The 20683-nt window shown below is 43.8% G+C and overlaps 1 protein-coding gene across 1 annotated transcript; it reads left to right on the top strand.

Annotated features, from left to right (window-relative positions):
• Window positions 1-685: 685 nt before the first annotated feature.
• Window positions 686-20522, top strand: LOC120027414 (phosphatidylinositol 4-kinase beta-like). The gene is made up of 12 exons (XM_038972339.1): window positions 686-798; window positions 7437-8707; window positions 14665-14892; window positions 15181-15414; window positions 15534-15643; window positions 15780-15884; window positions 16169-16292; window positions 16398-16511; window positions 16771-16922; window positions 17200-17332; window positions 17569-17689; window positions 17843-20522. The coding sequence occupies exons 2-12, from the start codon at window positions 7451-7453 to the stop codon at window positions 18022-18024; spliced, it is 2760 nt and encodes a 919-aa protein (XP_038828267.1). The 5' UTR covers window positions 686-798; window positions 7437-7450; the 3' UTR covers window positions 18025-20522.
• Window positions 20523-20683: the final 161 nt, after the last annotated feature.

The raw sequence follows: 20683 nt of genomic DNA, 5'->3' as shown, positions 1-20683 counted from the left end.
ACCAGTGGAGGCTGGTGGGAGGAGCTATAGGAGGACAGGCTTTTTGTAATGGCTGGAATTGAATTAGTGGAACTGAGTCAAAAATGTGGTTTCCATATCTTTGATGTGTTTGATACGGTTCCATTTATTCCAATCCAGCCATTACAATGAGCACATCCTCCTATAGCTCCCCCCACCATCCTCCACTGCCACAGACATAAAATTAGTTAATGCAAATATGAGCACATCCTCCTATAGCTCCTCCCACCAGACTCCACTGCCACGGACATATGCAAATTAACGCAGTGAGTGCACAAGACAAATATAAAATCTTCCTGATATGCAGAGAGAAGTCACACAACTCAGTTGGGAAGATTCCAAAGATGATTTTATTCTAGGTTGAGTCTTGGAGAAAGTTGTGACATAGCAAGTTGATATTCCAATGTTATTTATTTCCAACATTGGTTATTCTGAGCTTCTTTTCAAATCACACAATGTAAAGTAGAGACCATAAACCATCATTTGGGTTTATGTATGTATGACTTTGGTACTGAACAGATAGGACCAATGACGCATCATACGTTGGCTTCATGCCAAGGGATGTGTTCGCTCAGATTCACTGCCCAGTGATGTGATAACGCTGGCGTCAACAGTTCTTTTAAATATTTTGAGGCGGATCCGTCAGCTGGAGGAAGGCATTTCTTTCGGAATTTGCGCAGCATTAGAATGAGATTCGAGCTGGGGAGCTAGAGTCGTTCCAAATGGAATTACAAATCAAATGGATTGATTGAGACCCTAAAATCGACATTGTTTGTCAAGGTACGTTTTTAAAAATGTATTTAACTAATTTACTTACCTAACGTTAGTGTTCAACAACTAATATTTGTTGCTCCGGCTGGTCTGTTTAGCAAGGAATGGTTTCTCTTCCTGGGCGACGCAGTAACGTTAGCGAGCAAATCAGAGAAACCAGCCTTTATTTGCTCTTTTTGAGTTTAGCAATATGAATGGATTTGTCTTTTTTTTTTTACGACGGGAGGTTGAAGCCAGTGATTTTGAAGAATCTAGCCTACTATTTATAGCATTCAGGATATTTTAAGTGGTAGCTATTTAGAAGTGCTGTGCTATGGGGGCGGCTAGCCTGGCTCTCTCACGCAGCTAGCTAACGTTGGTGCCAAAAAATCTGGATAATGTGAGATTGTTGAACTGGCCTTCTGTGAACATTAACTAAACAATGTATGTACGACGGAAACTGGGCATTGAATACAGCTAGGATGCTAGTCATTCTCAGGTGTGCATTGGGCAGTGACGTGGTTTTTGATTGTTTGATAGGTAACGTTAGCTACTGTGACTAACGACGATGGCGTTGTGGCACGCCTTGATCGCTAGTAAACTAGAATCTTGCCTAAGTTAAATCTCCATAGTAAATATATTATAGTTTATTGGTTTCGCCTATTCCTCTCTGGCTATAGCCAACAACTGACTTTATTGCTTAAATATACTTATATATATCTGTATGCCGGTTTAGGAGTCTAACATGACGGATGGTTACCTTAGTGCACTGTTTTGAACTGCACGTGCCTCTTGACACTTTGCCCAGGACGAGACGTCAGTCCACTGTCCATCATTAACGCTCGAGAATTGACGCCTCTATCAGTTTCATGGAGATGTCATCATTCCTCCGAGTTAGGTACATTGATTATTTGCCTGGTCATTTGTAACTGAAGAATAGAGAATAATGCACTTTGTTCCCTTGGTCCCCTTGGTCATGTCCAAGCAAACTGATTCACTTTCAGGTGGTTTATCTTACAGTGCACCAAGCATTTGCAATACCAACTAGAGTATGTGAACGGAGCGTGCCCCATTTGACTCGAGCGTTGGGCGAGATTTCCAAAGCCTGGAGCGACGGCTCCCGCCCGCTCCAATTTCGTTCCAGTAGCGCTCACTTCAGGGCATGCCCGGCTAGCATGTATTTGTAGTCTGCTTGTATACTTCTATAGCCGCATGCTTTAGCTACTCGTCATGGAGTTCACTAAATATTTTCATAAAGAAACTGATAAAAACACACAGGTCCAAAATCAAGGTGACTTACAAAGATAAGGGCCAAGATGGAGAGCAGTGATATAGTGTCCACAACGAAACAATCATTGTGGGATCAGAAGATGCACATATCCCGAAAGCATGATGGTGTACTTGCACATGCTAAAAGAAAGAAACTAGGTGGGTAGATAACTAAGTGGGTCATTGTGGCAAAGTATTTATAAACAAAAAATCTGATTTCTTAAAAGTTTACTTCATTTTTGTTCTATTATCTATATCTATTTTGGCCCAATAGCCATGGCATATTCCCGCTTTCTGTTTTGATTAGGTTATTTTGCCTAAACAAAACGTGTATGTATAGCTCTCTCTTTCTCTGCTCACCTGGCAAGAATGTGGACAGGATATTCTCAGCTGCTGGTCTGCTCTCCAGGCACCATCGCATGAGCCTGGCCTAACTTGTATTTCAAAATAATTAATGCAAAGACACTGTAGACTGAGTCTAAGGCATTTTTCATTTCATTTGAATTTAATTCGAAGTCACAGCATATATGTACATTTTATAGACTATAATACAACTAAATGGCCCTACCAGCCTAGTGTCGCACTCGCAAATGCTTCACAATGTATTTCTTTGTAGGCTATAGCCTTGAAGAAAATAGCCTAAAGAATCATTCATTTCTGTTCCTTCTTAGGCTTTGTCTGGCTCCTAACCAATTTAGTGTTTATATGCTTTTTAATATGACATGTAGCCTACTTGAAATGACAGCTTCTTACATTCACCCTTTCATATATATATTAAAATACTTTTCATTCAAATCATATAGTTTGGTTTCATTATTTCAAAACCAAATGGTATGTCCAGGTAGTCACACAGCTAGATGGGTGTTGGTTAAATTGTGATTTCTTTTTTTTAATGAATGGAGCGGCAGTTTTTTTTTTTTTTTTCTCCATTTGCGCTAGGAACGTTTATTTTTTATTTTTTGCGGAGTGGTGGAACGCTGGAGCGGTGTGTAAGCACTGCTCCATGAGCGATGAACGTGATTTCCGACCACTCAACTCGCTTGCTCTGATACCAACCCATGTCCCCTAAAAGAAAAACCAAAATGGTGTATCATCAGGGTTGTTTTTTATCCAGACAAGAGAGACCAAGTTCACTCCAAACATTACTTGTATTAGCCTGGTGACAATGTGCCATTTAGTTCAGGCATTGTATACCTACCTGCCCATCTGTGTTCAACCGAACACTGAATTTCAAGAGCACAAGTTTTAATGTCACATTCACAAGTACAGTGAAATACCTTTCTTGTAAACTGTAAACCGAACAATGCAGTAATCAATAACAATGTAATAGAACAAAAACACACGAGAAATACAAAAAAGGACAGTAAGTATAAGGAAGTGCTGTCTACCAGCAAGATCATTGTAATAAATGTCAGTCCTTAATATGGACATGGAAGAGTCATTTAAAAGAATAAGCCAGCCAGTTCTCTTCCTGTTTGGTTGCTCGCTTCTATTGAATAAAATCTTACTAGGCTAGACCTATATGGAAAAGCTGCCTACTGGAGATGTGTGTTGGAGGGTTTTTGTTGATTTATTGACGACACAACCACACATTCCCACTCTAAAACGGCATGTAATATCATTCAGTTTATTCAATGTAGGTCTTCTAATAGCCAGGGGATTTTCTTGGTGAAGTCCTAATGTGTGAGAGATCATGATTTGAACCGGTGCCAAGTTACTCGCTATAGCAGAGGAACTTTGCTGTCTGTGCTGTGATGGAAAGACTGAAGTGTGTAACTGATCCTGCTGGTCACAGTTTCAGAGAGCAAGTGAGACCCCAATCAGTGTTTTCTGCCTGGGTGTGCCAGTGTGCCACTACCTCATTAAATAATAAACATGGACATGACTGATGTAGGGGTTTGCGCGCTTGATATTCCACCCCACTGACTGCCCTTCCTGTTATTTTGACTGTCCAGTGTCCACACTATATAAATGAAACATGAAAACGAATTAAAGATGGTAAATACATGCTGAAATTCTGTTTCTCCTACATTTGAGTCATTTAGCAGACCCTCTTATCCATAGCGACTTACAGTAGTGAGTGCATACGTTTTCATACTGGTCCCCTGTGGGAATCGAACCCACGACCCTGACATTGCAAGCACCATGCTATACCCACTGAGCTACACAGGACCACCTGTCACACTCATTTTCACCTTCTCTAAATGCCTTAATTTGTGGCAGTGAAAATGTTCTGCTTATACATACAAGCTTTTGTAAGTTACGGGGTCAGTGGAATGGTCGTTTTCCAGCAAGTTTTTACATGCTGTTTAAGGGGTGATGAAATTCTGTCCTCAGCCAGTGTACAACTGTAGTTTCCCGATAACTGAGGGTTGGCGTTCAGGAGGGAAGGACAGCAGATGGGCTCCTCCTGCTACATCGCTGGTTGGTCAGTCCAACTAGGTCAGATGTCGTTTGTGTTTGGAGTGAGATTGGTAACAGTGAACACCCTGCATTTCACTCCAGCCTTTACCACCCAACCACGATAAAGGCCATTCAGGCTGGCACACAGTGACTATTTGTGCATAACACACATTAAGGGGCCACATTAGATAGACTTGAAGGCCAAGTGGTCTACTGCCATGGTTTGGCCTACATTTACCTGCAAATATCTCCAGCCCAGTTGGCAGTTGTAATATTTTTCTTAAATAAGAAACGGAGGTACCAGCATGAGTCCTTATAATTATCAAGTGCAAATCTGCCTCAAACCTTAGGTTTGATAAATAACTTTCTCACGGCCTTTAACTATGCCATGCTCACACACACACTTGTTGATGCTCTCTTGTTGTAGGCTCTCTTCTTGTTGATGCTCTCTGTATTTGACTTGCTCTGTGGCGCAGCAGACCAATTTCCTGCAGAGTGCAGCAGCTGTGTGGCGCAAGAAACGAGGCAGACGCCCGCTCTTACATCCTCTAAATCCCACATCTGGAAGCCATCGTCCCATACCCTGCCTGGAGGAGCCGGCACGGGCTCCATTATTTCATAGTGTTTGTTTAATCGTGACCGTGTCTCATCTGTGCTGTATTATACAGTTGGCCGAGTGTGCAACCATTACAACCACAGAGCTTCGCATGGCCTTCACTTGTCGAAGCGCACTTTTTTTTTTATACATCTTTTTTTAATTGCTGTAAATATTTACTTCCTGAAATTCCACAAAGAATTTCTGATGGTGTCAACTGGCACATCACTCATGAAATTGGAACATCAAGCACATCCCACAAGAATGAGTCGTGTCCTAGGTTACAGCTTGTAAAGTCGGTTAAACAGTTATCTGAATAACTATTAGGTAGGTCTATCCATATCTCTGAGCAATAAAAAAAAAAGAAGCTTTCTGTGCTGTAGTAACATTTGTGGGAATGTCAATGTGTAATATTATCAGTACCAAATCAGAGCTTTGGGCATGTGTCACTGTTAATTGATACTCTAGGCCTATAGGCATGGGAAAGTCTATCTCCATAGTGTGCTAATCTCAGATCGGCTTCTAAAACAACAGTCGTTGGATGAATTAATTAGGCTTGGCCTAGCCTATACCTTTGACTCTAAAGCTGTAGTAATAAGAACAGGCTTAGCCTAATAGCACAATGTGTTCTTGGTGCCTGAAATGAGTGTCAGAATATTGTATTGTGGTCTGTGCTTAACATGTAGGCTAAATGTTAAAACACAGGCATTGAGAGGGAAGTAAATTACTTGTGTTCTCTCAAAGTTGAGGCTGGAATGGCAATGTGTATGCCACAAACTGTTCAGTTTAGCTGTGGCATATCAGTGCCCTCTGATTCTCTGAAACCGCAAGGACGGGACCTTTGGACAGACATCGCTGGAGAGAACAACCTCTACACAACATTGTGTGTGTGGACACCCCTTCAAATGAGTAGATTTGGCTATTTCATCCACACCCATTGCTGACAGATGTAAACAATTGAGTACACACCCATGCAATCTCCATAGACAAATATTTGCATTAGAATGACCTTACTGAAGAGCTCAGTGACATTCAATGTGGCCTTGTCATAGGATGCCACCTTTCCAACAAAAGAACAAAAGGTTTGTCAAATTTCTTCCCTGCTAGAGCTGCCCCGGTCAACTGTAAGTGCGACATGGAAACGTCTAGGAGCAACAACGGCTCAGCCGCAAAGTGGTAGGCCACAAGTTCACAGAACGGGACCACTGAGTGCTGAAGCGCGTAGTGCATAAAAATTGTCTGTCCTCGGTTGCAACACTCACTATCGAGTTTCAAACTGCCTCTGGAAGCAACGTCAGCACAAGAACTGCTCGTTGGGAGCTTCATGAAATGGGTTTCCATGGCTGAACAGGCACACACAAGCCTAAGAAAACTCTATGCAATGCCAGGCGTGGTGTAAAGCTCACTGCCATTGGACTCTGGAGCAGTGGCAACGTGTTCTCTGGAGTGATGAGTTACACGTCACCATCTGTCAGTCGGACGGACTAATCTGGGTTTCGCGGATGCTAGGAGAACGCTACCTGTCCGACTGGATAGTGCCAACTAAAGTCTGGTGGAGGAGGAATAATGGTCTGGGTCTGTTGATTCGGGCTAGGCCTTTTAGTTCCAGTGAAGGTATATCTTAATGCTACAGCATACAATGACATACAATGACACCTGTCTGGGTGGCTGGTCTCAGACAATCCCGCAGGTGAAGAAGCTGGATGTGGAGGTCCTGGGCTGGCGTGGTTACATGTGTTCTGCGGTTGTGAGGCCGGTTGGACATACTGCCAAATTCTCAAACTATGTTGGAGGCGGCTTAAGGTAGAGAAAGGAACATTAAATGATCTGGCAACAGCTCTGGTGGCATGCTGACTGCCGAAATATCCAATTGCATGCTCCCTCAACTTGAGACATCTGTGGCGTTGTGACAATTGCAAAAAAAAATCTTTTGTGGCTTATTTATTGTCCCCATAAAAGGTGCACCTGTGTAATAATTGTGCTGTTAATCAGCTTCTTGATATGCCACACCTGTTAGGTGGCTAGATTACCTTGGGATAGGAGAAATGCTCACTAACAGGAATGTAAAAATGTGAGAAATAAGCTTTTGTGCGTATTCAACATTTCTGGGATCTTTTGTTTCAGTTCGTGACACAAGGGACCAACACTTTACATGTTGCATTTAAAAAAAATATTTCTGTTCAGTATACTTGGTCATGGAGAAAGGCACCCATCTTATATTCCAGATCATGAACATTTTTCTAATGGCGAAAAACTGACTCGTTCATTAAAATTATAAAATGTATGTATGACTTCAAGAGCAAGCCCAAAGCATAACTTAACAAATCTATGTGATGTAATTTTTTCCCCCCTGTCTTTGCACTGGTCTCTTGGTTCACTGACTCATCTCTCCTTCTTCCAGATTTGACTGCCGCCATGGCTGACATGGAAGTGTCTCTCTCCCCTGCCCAGATCGAGGCACTTTACCTCAGCCCCTCGCTGTCCTCCACCTCCACATTTTCCTGCCCTTCCTCACCTGGATCCTCTTCTTCCTCGTTCTCCTGCTCAGACTGCTCCTCGGACTGCCCCAACCAGCACCAGTCATCTTCCAGTCCCAGAAGCTCCAGCCCCAGTGGCAGCAGCAGCGACAGCGATGGCATACGGGGCTGCAGCCCTCCTCTGGACATCATATCTGAGGACGCTGTGGTGCTGGACTTGGTCATCAATCCTGAAGTGGCCTTGAAGGCTTGCCAGGAGGTCCTGCAGAAGGTCAAACTCCTGAAGGTTGAGGAAGAACCGGAGTTGTTGCAAAAGTGCGGCCCGCAATGGCGGCTGCCCAAAGAGACCGTATACATGGAGCATTGCAACACGGGTTCCGCTAAAGAGGAAGAACAACGTTATTCTCCTCAACAAATAACGCAGAAATGCCCTCCGTCACAACAGCCTTGTGACACAGGTTCGATTAAAGAGGAGGAAGAAGAAGAAGAAAAGCGTGACCCTCCCCGACAAATTACGCAGACATGCCCTCAGTCGCAACAACAGAATGGCGACCAGTCCTCTGCAGCGGCCAAGCAGTCCTTGCTTTTGCGGCTCTTTGAATCTAAGCTCTTTGACGTCTCCATGGCCATGTCCTACCTGTACAAGTCCAAGGAGCCCGGTGTCCAGGCCTACATTGGCAACCGCCTCTTCAGCTTCTCGGACGAAGACGTGGACTTCCACCTACCCCAGTTGCTCAACATGTACGTCCACATGGACGAAGATATGGGCGACGCCATCCGACCCTACGTGGTGCACCGCTGCCGCCAGAGCATTGCCTTCTCCCTGCAGACGGCATGGCTGCTCGGCGCCTACTCCTCCGACATGCACATCTCTACCCAGCGCCACTCTCGTGGCACCAAGCTGCGCAAGCTAATCCTCACAGACGAACTAAAGCCCCATGCAGCTTCTAAACGTGTGGGTGCTGCGGATGCCAGGCCTGGCCTGCGGGTCGGTGCCCGCATTCACCACCACCAGCGGCACACCATGGAGCTGTCCCTGGCCCCCGACAGCCAAATCAGCCCCGCCGATGCCTACCTCTCGCCTTCCAAGCGGACACACCAGCGGTCCAAGTCGGACGCCACGCATGGCACGAGCCTGGGGACTAGCCTCAAGAGAACAGCCAGCAACCCCAAGGTGGAAAGCGGCTACGATGAGGTGAGGGCCTTAACATATTTTGTCATGCTAAAAGAGGGATGGGAGAGTGGTGTCAGCGTTGTGGAGTATAGAATGTCTTTATGTTTTGTTTTTAATCATGTCTTTTAATAGTATGCCTGTTGCATACATGTTCTCTCTTTTTATAGTCCCTATGTATGATAAAGCACAGTAAACCCTGTGTGGATTTTAGTTGAGGAATCTGAGCCCCTACCCTGAATCCCAAGTTTTTCTCCATCTGTGTAAGTAGTTGTCCTACATAACACTGTGGGAAACTTGGTTCAACCATTCTGGATTGTGCTGTGCCAGCAATATTTTATTTATTTTATTATTCGCAGGTGAGGCGTCTTCCATGTCTCACAATTATATTACTTGTGGAAAAACTGTTCTGTCAAAATTGAACATTCTCTGGGAGCCCGGGATTACAAGTGTTGGACCTTGAGGAGCTCTATTCCAGCTCTTTCTATGGTCTAGCCAGACTACCCTCAGTCTAACTAATAAAGGGGTTGGGGTTAGGTAGCATCTGTCCCACATCTCCAGAGTTCCCTCCCTATTATTTTGGGCGTGCAGTCTCCTCCCTCTCCATTTTGGCTGGACTTCTCAGCCAGATTGCTCTGCAGCTGGTGTCAGAGTGAGGTTGAGGGTGGGTCCCTTTTGAATTGAGAGATGGTGAAAAAATGGGTCACTTTCTATCATGGCAGACATTAGATTGTTTAGCAGACGCTTTTGTGAGCATGTTTGTGTGTTGGCAGGATTTGTCAGTGTTGACGAGTGATATAGTCCTTGTGGTAAATCGTATGAAAGCCATGCCTCTTGGTTGGAAGAGAGACACTTTCAGACTGTAGTTTCCCTATGATTGCTTTTAGCGCACAGGGAAAGAATGTTGGAGAGTTTGTGCTTCCCCTTGTCTGGCCTTTCTCTCAGTCTCACTGTTTCTCTGGCTTGCAACCTTCTGCCAGTCCCCTCATCAGGGATCAGTTATTTTATGAGAAATAAAATGGGGGTAGTTTTAGATGGGACAATGTCCTGAACCAGAGCAGAGTGATGGTCCCTCTCCCCTCCTCGATATATTTTACTGTCCTCACAGTTACACCCCTTAAAAAAACAAAACAATTGTAGACTTTCTGGGCAAGTGGACTCCAAGACATCTTGCTGTGTTATGCATTATCTCGCTACTACCAATGTTTCCCCTCCCACCTCTCTTCATTCTGTTTTTGTGCCTGTTTTTGTCATCCTTTTTAATATCCTCCACCAATCCCTCTCTCAGCTAATATCCTCTTTCACTCTCCCTCTCTCTTTTCCTCCCCTCCCTTCCCCACTTCTGCCTGCATCAAACCTCCCTGCCGACGTTGTGGCCAGTGATCCCTGTTTAATCTGTGCTGTGAAGAATCCTGTAGGGCACAATAACAATCCACAGAAAGCAACCAACAGCCCAAAGGAGTTCAAGGGCGCTTCATTTAATTGACTTTGCTCTTTAGGATTTATTAGCAAAGATGGGTAGAAACTGCTTCTCCAATAGAAATACCCAATCACCCTAGTAGGTTTTGTCATGGCAACGTTAGCTAGCAAAGGTCCTGTGCAGAAACACATCGGGTCTAACGGTCGTGCAAGCTGTCAAATCAAAGGCACTCCTTTTGATATAAATTTGGTTTTGTTGGAAATAAAAACGTGTCACTTTCGAAGTTGTAGTAATTACAGTTTCTGCTACTTAAGCTCGGCTCGAATCTATGTTTTGGATTAAAAAAAAAAAAAAACAACGAAGAATAGATTTGTCACTTCTCCCATTGGCTTGCCAAACCCCGGTCTGGGTTGCAGAGTCTGCTTCGCAAGCGTTACGGGAAGTCTCGCTTGTTGCGCCTCTGTTTAGAAACTAGTGATCACTAGTTGGATGGCAAGCAGTCCATTTTGCTTTGTAATAATAAATACTGTACTGATAGCAATAAGGACTAAGGCTTCACTCGCCATCTTGTTAGTCCTGGTTATTTGCCTAAGAACTGACTAACTTTGTTTTGATCTTTTTACTTGGCCTCTGGCTGGATTGCAACAGTGAGGAAAAACCAAGAGGCACCAATCACAGTGAAGAGGAAGAAGAATGCTGTGAAATATATGTCCACCATTTTGAGCCGCACTGTAATGTGAGTGGGACCGCCCCCGCAGTGCAGGTTGGGTTGGGTGTTGCATAACTGCCCTTTTGTTTACAGTCTGGGCTCAGCTGTCAGTGCCCAGCATGCCTTCTCTGCCTCACTACTTCCCTCTTCCTGCCCCCTCGTGTTGTCTTGGCAACAGCCACTGGGCTGGGGCACTGGTGGATTCAGATGGCTCCCTTTTTCCCCAGAGTGGGTTTCAATGTAAACATACACTACCGGTCAAAAGTTTTAGAACACCTACTCATTCAAGGGTTTTTCTTTATTTTTACTATTTTCTACATTGTAGAAATAATAGTGAAGACATCAACTATGAAATAACACATGGAATCATGTAGTAACCAAAAAAGTGTTAAACAAATCAAAATGTATCTTCTATTTGAAATTCTTCAAATAGCCACCCTTTGCCTTGATGACAGCTTTGCACACTTGGCATTCTCTCAACCAGCTTCACCTGAAGTGCTTTTCCAACCGTCTTGAATGAGTTCCCACATATGCTGAGTGCTTGTTGGCTGCTTTTCTTTCACTCTACGGTCTGACTCATCCCAAACCATCTCAATTTGGTTGGGGGATTGTGGAGGCCAGGTCATCTGATGCAGCACTCCATCACTCTCCTTCTTGGTCAAATAGCCCTTACACAACCTGGAGGTGTGTTGGGTCATTGTCCTGTTGAAAAACAAATGATAGTCCCACTAAGACCAAACTAGATGGGATGGCGTATCGCTGCAGAATGCTTGTGGTAGCCATGCTGGTTAAGTGTGCCTTGAATTCTAATAAATCAGTGTCACCAGCAAAGCACCATCACACCACCTCCATGCTTCACGGTGGAAACACACATGCGGAGATTATCCGTTCACCCACACCGCGTCTCACAAAGACACAGCGTTTGGAACCAAAAATCAAAACATTTGGACTCTAGACCAAAGAACACATTTCCACCAGTCTAATGTCCATTGCTCGTGTTTCTTGGCCCAAGCAAGTCTCTTCTTCTTATTGCTGTCCTGTTAGTAGTGGTTTCTTTGCAGCAATTTGACCATGAAGGCCTGCTTCACGCAGCCTCCTCTGAATTCTTGATGTGTCTGTTACTTGAACTCTGTGAAGCATTTATTTGGGCTGCAATTTCTTGTTTCCTTTTGGAACATCTAGATTTTAAAAAGTCTAATACATTTTATATAGCCATCACAATAAAATCCATTATTTAGTTGTGATAGGCCTATAAACCTGGGAATGTCTTAATTCAAAACAGGCTGCATGATGCAGCTCTGTATCTTGATGATTTGTAGAGGGGGAGAGCTAATCAATGGAAGATGGAATTAAAAGGGAAATGAGAGCAGGGTTACAACGACCAAAAGCTAACAGGTATGCTGCTATTTACGCTATAATCTGAGTGGAGTTATATGTAGGCTAACTGTAGGACGATGAAAAGCGCGTTTAACTTTATGGCTAGCCTCAATTAGCCTAGTTAGCTTGCTTCTCTGGTTTTGATGCAGTCAAGACGGGTACTGTGTAATCGGATGGGAGGATAAATAACTAGCAAGAAGTTAAGTGGTTGCGGTCTCTACCTCCTGTGCCTCCAGGCTCATAGTGCTCCGAGCCTCCCGTGTTTTACTCACATGTTTACACACACACACACACACCGAACGTTCTCCACTCACTAACAGCCTACAGCTTCTGTCTCCATGGCTCCGGTTGAATAAAGTAGCAAAACAATTGGCTTTTCTGCTGCTTCCCTCACTCTGCTCGGACCAGTTGTCTTTTAGGGAAGATGTTTTTTTTTTAAATAAAAAATGCATATTGGGTCTGGTCCATTTCGGAACGGGAACTCTAACTCCAATCACTTTGTTCTCATCATTTAGATTATTACAAATTCAATGATGTGTTTCGAGTGATTTAGAGGGCCAATAGAGCGCTGAGTTCTGGGCCATTAGCAAGTTTGGTAGGCAATCCATCAGCGCCATTCATTTGTGCAGTTTTGGATTGGTATTACCAATGGCATTTAACTGCAGTCATGACTCGTGACTGCCGGTTTGGCAGTAATACAGCCCAAGGCCTAACCCATGTATGTCAACGCCACCTTTTAAGACTCTGTTTCACTATCCACACCAACTAGAAAATGTATGCATTGGGCATAATTTCTCTGTAGGATACTAATATGGACATTGGCATGTAGTTCAATGGTCTCTAACCCCTTGGGTTGTTTTCGCTCTGTAATCAGATAATTTGCTTCATGTTTATTTAAATGCTCCTGTGATTTTTGGAATCGGGAGACTCGGCTAAATGTAAAGACACCTGGAGTAACCTGTACTAAATGAGAGGTTAGTAATGGGAACATGTTTGAATGGAAAGCTCCAAATTCAAATCCAATTTTATTGGTCACATGCAGATGTTAATGCAAGTGTAGCGAAATGCTTATGCTTCTAGTTCCAACCGTGCAGTAATATCTAACAAATTCACAATGACTACCTTATATACACACACAAATGTAAAGGGATGATTAAGAATATGTACATATATGGATGGCCGTAGGCAAGATGCAGTAGATGGTATAGAATACAGTATATATACATATGAGATGAGTAATGTAGGATATGTAGACATGATTAAAGTGGTGTTATTTAAAGTGACTAGTGATACCACTTTAATAAGATGACTTAATAATAAAAGGTAAGAGATTTGAGTCTGTATGTTGGCAGCAGCCACTCTGTTAGTGATGGCTATTTAACAGTCTGATGGCCTTTAGATAGAAGCTGTTTTTCAGTCTCTCGGTCCCAGCTTTGCTGCACCTGTACTGACCTCGCCTTCTGGATGATAGCGGGGTGAACAGGCATTGGCTCGTGTGGTTGTTGTTATTGATCCAGTGTCACATGCAATGTTGACACACAATGTTTACACATTTTACATGGTAGTCCTAAGCAACAATCATGCCACTGTCAGTAGTTCATGTTGCAAAAATTGTCCTACCTGGTATTAAAGGTAGACTCAGCGGTATGACGTAGATGCAGAAAGTAAACCGCATTGTGGGTGAATTTCCGCAACAACGAGGAGTATTGAAACGCGAGGCTCAACTTCTTTGTTGTTTTGGTCACCTGGCTACCATGCTGTAGCAGTGCGACTGTGTGAGCGCAAAGTCTTGTATCTCGCTCATCTCAATATCTGCAGTGCTGCTCGTGGCAACAAATTTCATTGAGTCTACCTTTTTTTTCTTTCTTGAGTGTTAAGTATTTTAACATGTTAACCGTCCCATATGTTAGCCTACTTGGAGCTTGTTTCATTGTTTCCATAAAAAAACGAAATTAAGTATGTTTTTAAATGGTAACAATCATAAGGTTATCTAATTTCAAAGTAGCCTTAATGGTGGACTGTAGAACAAAGAACTTCCTCTGTGTACTTTTACCTATTATAATGGTATTGAATATTGCTCATACTTTAGATATGAATATTGGACACCATAAGTTGACTAAACATCTCCAAGGCCCAAGGTATCTGGGTGTCGCTAAACTCTATCATTTTAACTATTGTGGTACTGCAATGGTTTGACATAGAATTTATTTGCTTCCTTCTCCCTGTGCCCATGCATTCTTAGTCTTATACCTCCCTTGGTTCTTTTCTGATTCCGCTCCTAAAACATCCTCCATTCAATTCCCATCATACCATCTTCCTTTCTCAGCCTCTTTATTTTTTTTGTAGTCATTCAAGGAAGGACCTGAAAGTTGTGCCACTTGTTATTTGTTGTAACTCATTGTAAATTTCTTCAGAACACAAAAAGACATCGGTCTAGATTCTAACTCCTCCTTACCTCTCTCCTCCTCTCTGTAGCCGTTGCGCCTGACGCCGCAGAGGGAGTTCATCAAGTCTCTGATAAGCATCGGAAAGCAGCTGGCCACACTGCCCACCAAGGAGCAGAAGACCTGGCAGCTCATCTCAGAGCTGTCACAGCTCAACCACAAGCTGCCCGCCCGCGTCTGGCTGCCCACTGCAGCCTTCGACCACCACGTGGTGCGCATGCCCCACACACAGGCCGTGGTGCTCAACTCCAAAGACAAGGTGAGGCGACTTGTTGTAATATATGTATAAGGAGGTACACACACACACACACACACACACACACACACTACAGGCTCCAAAAACAAGGTGACCAGAAGGCCTAGAAGTTTGACACATTAATTAGTTTTGTCATTATTCATTTCCCGAGGAGCCTTGAGTGTAAATGGAGTGGGCCCCAATGCTCTTTGTCAATGGAACTTCCTGCTTAAATGTGTCTTAGAAAAATAGGTCTAGAACTCCAGTCCCTAAGTATGACCTCTGACCTCTTCATTCTCCCCTTCCTTTCAGGCCCCATACATCATCTACGTGGAGGTGCTGGAGTGCGAGAGGTTCGAGACATCCGGCATTCCCCTGCGCATCCCAGAGACGCGCATCCGCAGTGCCCGCTCTGCGGACAACCTCCTCCCGGAGTGCATTAGCATCACAGCCGAGCAGCGCGCCGGCAGCTTCTCCACCGTGCCCAACTACGACAACGACGACGAGGCCTGGGCCGTGGATGACATTGGCGAGCTGGAAGTGGAGGTACCGTGTGGCACAATGTGACTTATTCAAGTAACATTTTGATGACTAGGCAGTAAGGGAAGGAGGGAGTGAATCAGATTTGAATGTACTTTAACCCTGGGGTCCTTCTATGGTTCCAGCTCCCAGAAGGCCACACCAGTAGCAGTGACAATATCTCCCAGTTCTCTGTAGACAGCATCACCAGCACGGAGAGCAAGGAGCCTGTCTTCATCGCCGCCGGCGACATCAGGTATAGGGTCACTGTCAGCCAGAATTGCTTTGCTAGTTTGTTTCTCTTTAAGACGTTCTTGTTATAGTTTCACGTTTTGGGTCCATCGCTATTGTCTGGATAGTGGTTTAACAACCACATGTTTCTTTTGTCTTAGGCGACGTCTGTCAGAGAACCTGGCCCACACCCCCACAACGTTCCGGAAAGATCCGGAGGACCCGTCCGCTGTGGCGCTCAAGGAGCCCTGGAAGGAGAAAGTCAGGTGGGTGATTGGTACATAGAAATAGAATTACTAGAAGATACAGAAAATTGGTGGGCATACACAATCCCCCACTGAGGATGCATGTCTATCCCACTTATTTGTATTTCTTTTTTATTTAACCTTTATTTAACTAGGCAAGTCAGTTAAAACATTATTTACAATGACGGCCTACCCTGGACGACACTGGGCCAATTGTGCGCCTCCCTTAGTTCAGCGAAGAACAACGCATTGTCAAGTTATTTGCTGTGTCCTTACTATTTCCTTCCGTTCTCTCCATCCCTCAGGCGGATAAGGGAGGGCTCCCCTTACGGTCACCTGCCAAACTGGCGGCTGCTGTCAGTCATCGTGAAGTGTGGGGACGACCTGAGGCAAGAGCTACTGGCCTCCCAGGTGCTCAGCCAGCTACAGGTACTTGACTCTCCACAGTAGAGTCCCATTCCACAGAAGTCCTCTGTGGTAGTATTATTAATGTTCACTCACTAATTCGCTCCACTTCTCCCCTCTCCTCTCCAGTCCATCTGGGAGCAGGAGCGCGTCCCCCTGTGGATCAAGCCCTATAAGATCCTGGTGATGTCATCAGACAGCGGGATGATTGAGCCTGTGCTGAACGCTGTGTCTCTGCACCAGGTGAGCAGAGAAAATTAAATGGACCCAATTGGGCACTTGATCTCATGACAAAGTTGCCTAACAATAACTTCAAGCCGAGTTGCTTATCTTTGTAGTCCAGTACCTCTTGGGATGAATATTTTGGTAATATTAGTAACGGTTTGATCACGCACTGGAATTTCATGAGTTGCTAATTCTAATGGAATGCCGTGTCGGTAGCTTTTTCTAGTGGAATACTGTCTGTTGCTATTTTATGCAAAATGCTGTCTCTGTGCTCCAGGTGAGGAAGCAGAGCCAGCTGTCTCTGCTGGATTACTTCCTGCAGGAGCATGGCAGCTACACCAACGAGGCCTTCCTCACCGCCCAGCGCAACTTTGTGGAGAGCTGCGCCGGCTACAGTCTCATCTGCTACCTGCTGCAGGTTAAAGACAGGTGGGCAGCCCTCCCTTCTCACCTCTCTTCAGTTTCACTAGTTCTATTACTCGCATGTTCCATTTCCCCTCTGCCTTTGTCTTTGAGCCTGTTTGGCTGCGTTTACACAGGCTGCACAATTCTGATCTTTTTCCAATAATTAGGCAGAAGGTCAGAATTGGGCTGCCTGTGTAAACCGTTTTTGTGGTCTGATCTCAACTACCACATCCCACCCTGTCCTGTATTTCTAAACTGTTTACTCGGTCCCCCTATCCCTTCTCTGATCTCCTTTCTCCAGACACAATGGAAACATCCTCCTGGACTCGGAGGGCCACATAATCCACATTGACTTTGGCTTCATCCTGTCCAGCTCGCCCAGGAACCTGGGCTTTGAGACCTCTGCTTTTAAGCTCACCAGCGAATTTGTAGATGTGAGTCAAATAAATCCTACCGCATGCAAATTTGCATTGTCATATAGAAGTGTTATCCGGAAAACACTGTGGAATTGATCATATAACTATCTCCCTAACAATCTGCGTAAATACATTTGTCAGTGTTCGAAGATGCTATTAGCGACAATAAGTTTGCTGGTTAGCTGCAGTAGCCTGCATAACCTGTTGGTTTTGTATGTGTAAAGACTAACCTCTTGTCTGTGGTTCTCTCTCAGGTGATGGGAGGACTGGATGGAGACATGTTCAACTACTACAAGGTGCTGATGCTCCAGGGCCTGATAGCTGCTCGCAAACACATGGAGAAGGTGGTCCAAATAGTGGAGATCATGCAGCAAGGTACTGTTAGCTAAAACCGTATATTAGCATGATCAGTGTGTTGTGGTGCTTTTCCATAAACATGCTCTATCTTTTTCTGTGGTCTTGGTATTGCTCCTCTGACTCCCTCTCCCTGCCCCCCCCCCCCCCCCCCCCCCCCCCCCCCCCCACCAGGCTCTCACCTGCCCTGCTTCCATGGCTCCAGCACCATCCGCTACCTGAAGGAGCGTTTCCACATGAGCCTGACGGAGGAGCAGCTACAGGTGCTGGTGGAGCAGATGGTGGATGGCTCCATGCGCTCCATCACCACCAAGCTTTACGACGGCTTCCAGTACTTCACCAACGGCATCATGTGAACAGTTCCACACCAAACTCTACCACATGGGACAACCACATGTGAGAGCAAGCAAACATGCATATAAAGATGGTGGCAAACCTGTGCATATGGACTCACGCATGTGTGCTTTCCATAGCAGCACATTTAGGGAAATGGACTCTTGTATAGAACTTGGTATGTTCTTTGTCTTAGACGGACCTCTGTTTTCCCCCTCCTTGTTTTGGCCTTCTGGAGGGGGGAGTCCACACCTTCTCTCCCTCTTGTCCTCCTATCCATAGGACTTTTACCGCATTGACTGTTCTAAAACGAGGCATAACACACAGTTCAAATCACACACACGAAAAGGATTAAGTATCAATATCGAGGAGGTACTTAATTGGAAAGGGGGAGGGGCAACACTGGAGAGGGAGTGGTCTATATTCAGAGGAGCCAAGAAGACTTATCAGAATGGATGAAAGACGAATAACTGTGGATCAATTGTGCAAGAGCTTCACAAAGCAGTACATATTGAATATATTTACTTTGTTCTTAGAGAGCAAAATGGACTTTGAGAAGCCACTGTGTAACGACAAAGAAAGCACAAGACATATCATTTGCGGAGGTTTTCTAATGGACATTTTCTTTGTTCTCTGAAAATTCCTATGTTTATCAAGAATGAGCCAGCCCGAAGAGAGGGGGGAAAAAAGGACTATAAAACCATTGGTGTATGAGTGTTATGTCAGGAAAACAACTCCTTAATCCAAGGTTTAATGCATTTTGAACAATGTTTAAACTGGAAAATTGTGAACTAGGACCAACTCATCTCTTATTAGGGGTCCAAGCATATGCAGCAAAGCTGCTGGTTGTATGTGTTTTTGTTCCCATCCTTGATAACAGGTGCAGTTTCATTTCAATCTGGGTTTTGGACAACTGGGGCTCGTTCAGTAGAGCACATCTGTAACACATTTAGTGTTATAGATAGAAATACCATGAAATAGAAAGTTCTTTATCTCAGTTCTCCTTACTGAATAAGCACCAAGCAACACAGACTATCTAGTATCAGGAAAGGGCAGAATGTTTTACCATTTAATATGCCGACTGTGTCATACCAACATGCATCATGTAGAACTTTGCTTTGCTTGTTTCACTCTTTAAACCACCATACTTGAAGGAAAGCTAGCATAGTGATGAGCCTCATGCACTTGATGAGTTATGTTGAACCAAAATAGCTAACTGTGGTTAAATTTATGCAAAAACTCAACATTGATGTTCCACTAATGTTAGTCTTTAACCTCTAACGAAATGTGATTTATTAATGCATTATTATTGTATGTTTTGTTAACTTAGGTTGCATATTTAAAGAATGCTCAACACTTTCCTCTCTGGTTGGCTCTCAGATGCATTCCTGTGAATAACTCAGGCCAATCTAGAGTGAGGGTTGTCCTTGAGCAGATTATGTAAATAATGGGAGTGATTTTTCTCATTCCTGTCCGTTTATTGGTCTGTTTTATTTCTCCTTGTTTTGAACAGTATGAGCTCACTATCACAAGTCAACTTCCTTGATATGTGAATGTTTTTTATTTTTTATTATAATCTACTAAACTTTTTTTTACTTTTTCCCCTTGCTGTCTCAAACACAAACATGTATTCAGTATTGAAGAGTGGTTTCAAGAGCTACATGCTTGGATAGCCTATAACTTATATTACCTGCTCATGTCTCATGTTTGAAAGCTGAGTCGATGGTGGGGGGGCTTTTGTGTGTAGCAAAAGTGACAACTTTTCTCTCAAATGCAGTCATTCCTGTGAGAGAACCGATGCCTTGATGTACGAGAGGTACAACTTTTATCAATGCAACAGTTGGGACAAGGGCGTGCAGGTCATGTACCCAGGAAGTGCTTTTATCAGAAGTTTAACACTCCTGCTTACTCTTCTCTAAACACTACTACTGCATTGCTTTTCCCTTCATTAATTCCAACCCTAACCTTATTCTGTAAGATGATCTATAACTATAAAGTGCATCTTCTTTGCTGGAGCGGGTGCTGTCAGTCAAACCTTTGTGTTGATTTTGATGTCTCCCCATTGAGAAGCAGAATTTTGTCCTTGTCCATCCAGATGACACTGAGGCCAAGGGCTATATATTCAGTCTGCTCCAGATAGAAATGTATTGTATAGATCACTTGTTTCAAATAGAAAGTGATGTCTGCTCTATATGAATGTTTTTTGCCTTCTAAGTTCTGAACATTGTGCCCTCCTGAAAGAGACATGGTTTTATACAGAATTGGTCCACACCAAGCAAAGCATTTATTCCAGTAATTAACTATGGTTGATATGGAGTGCCTTTGTCCTTGATACTAAAGACATTTAGAATGTACAGGGGAAGAAATTGTCCACTTTACATTGTATCAAAACGCTAACGCTTCCTGATTGTTTCACTTTTCATTCGTGGTTGAGACTAAATGCATGACTCATTCAATAAATCAAATTGTTTTTTACTTTTTCTTGGTTTTTAACATGTGATAAATATTACATATACACACATTCATTCAGACTAGTATTTTGTGTTGCAGTAGATTTCTAGTTTCCCAATTAAATGACATTCCACTCTGCACATTTATCCAAAATTCATCAAATGATAGAAACACTGAGTATACTAAACATTAGGAACACCTTTAATATTGCGTTGCCCTCACAATAGCCTC

This window comes from Salvelinus namaycush, chromosome 32, assembly GCF_016432855.1.
Source record: "Salvelinus namaycush isolate Seneca chromosome 32, SaNama_1.0, whole genome shotgun sequence".
Taxonomy (NCBI): domain Eukaryota; kingdom Metazoa; phylum Chordata; class Actinopteri; order Salmoniformes; family Salmonidae; genus Salvelinus; species Salvelinus namaycush.
Note: the sequence above shows the minus strand (reverse complement) of the source record. Positions and strands in the feature narration are given on the sequence as shown.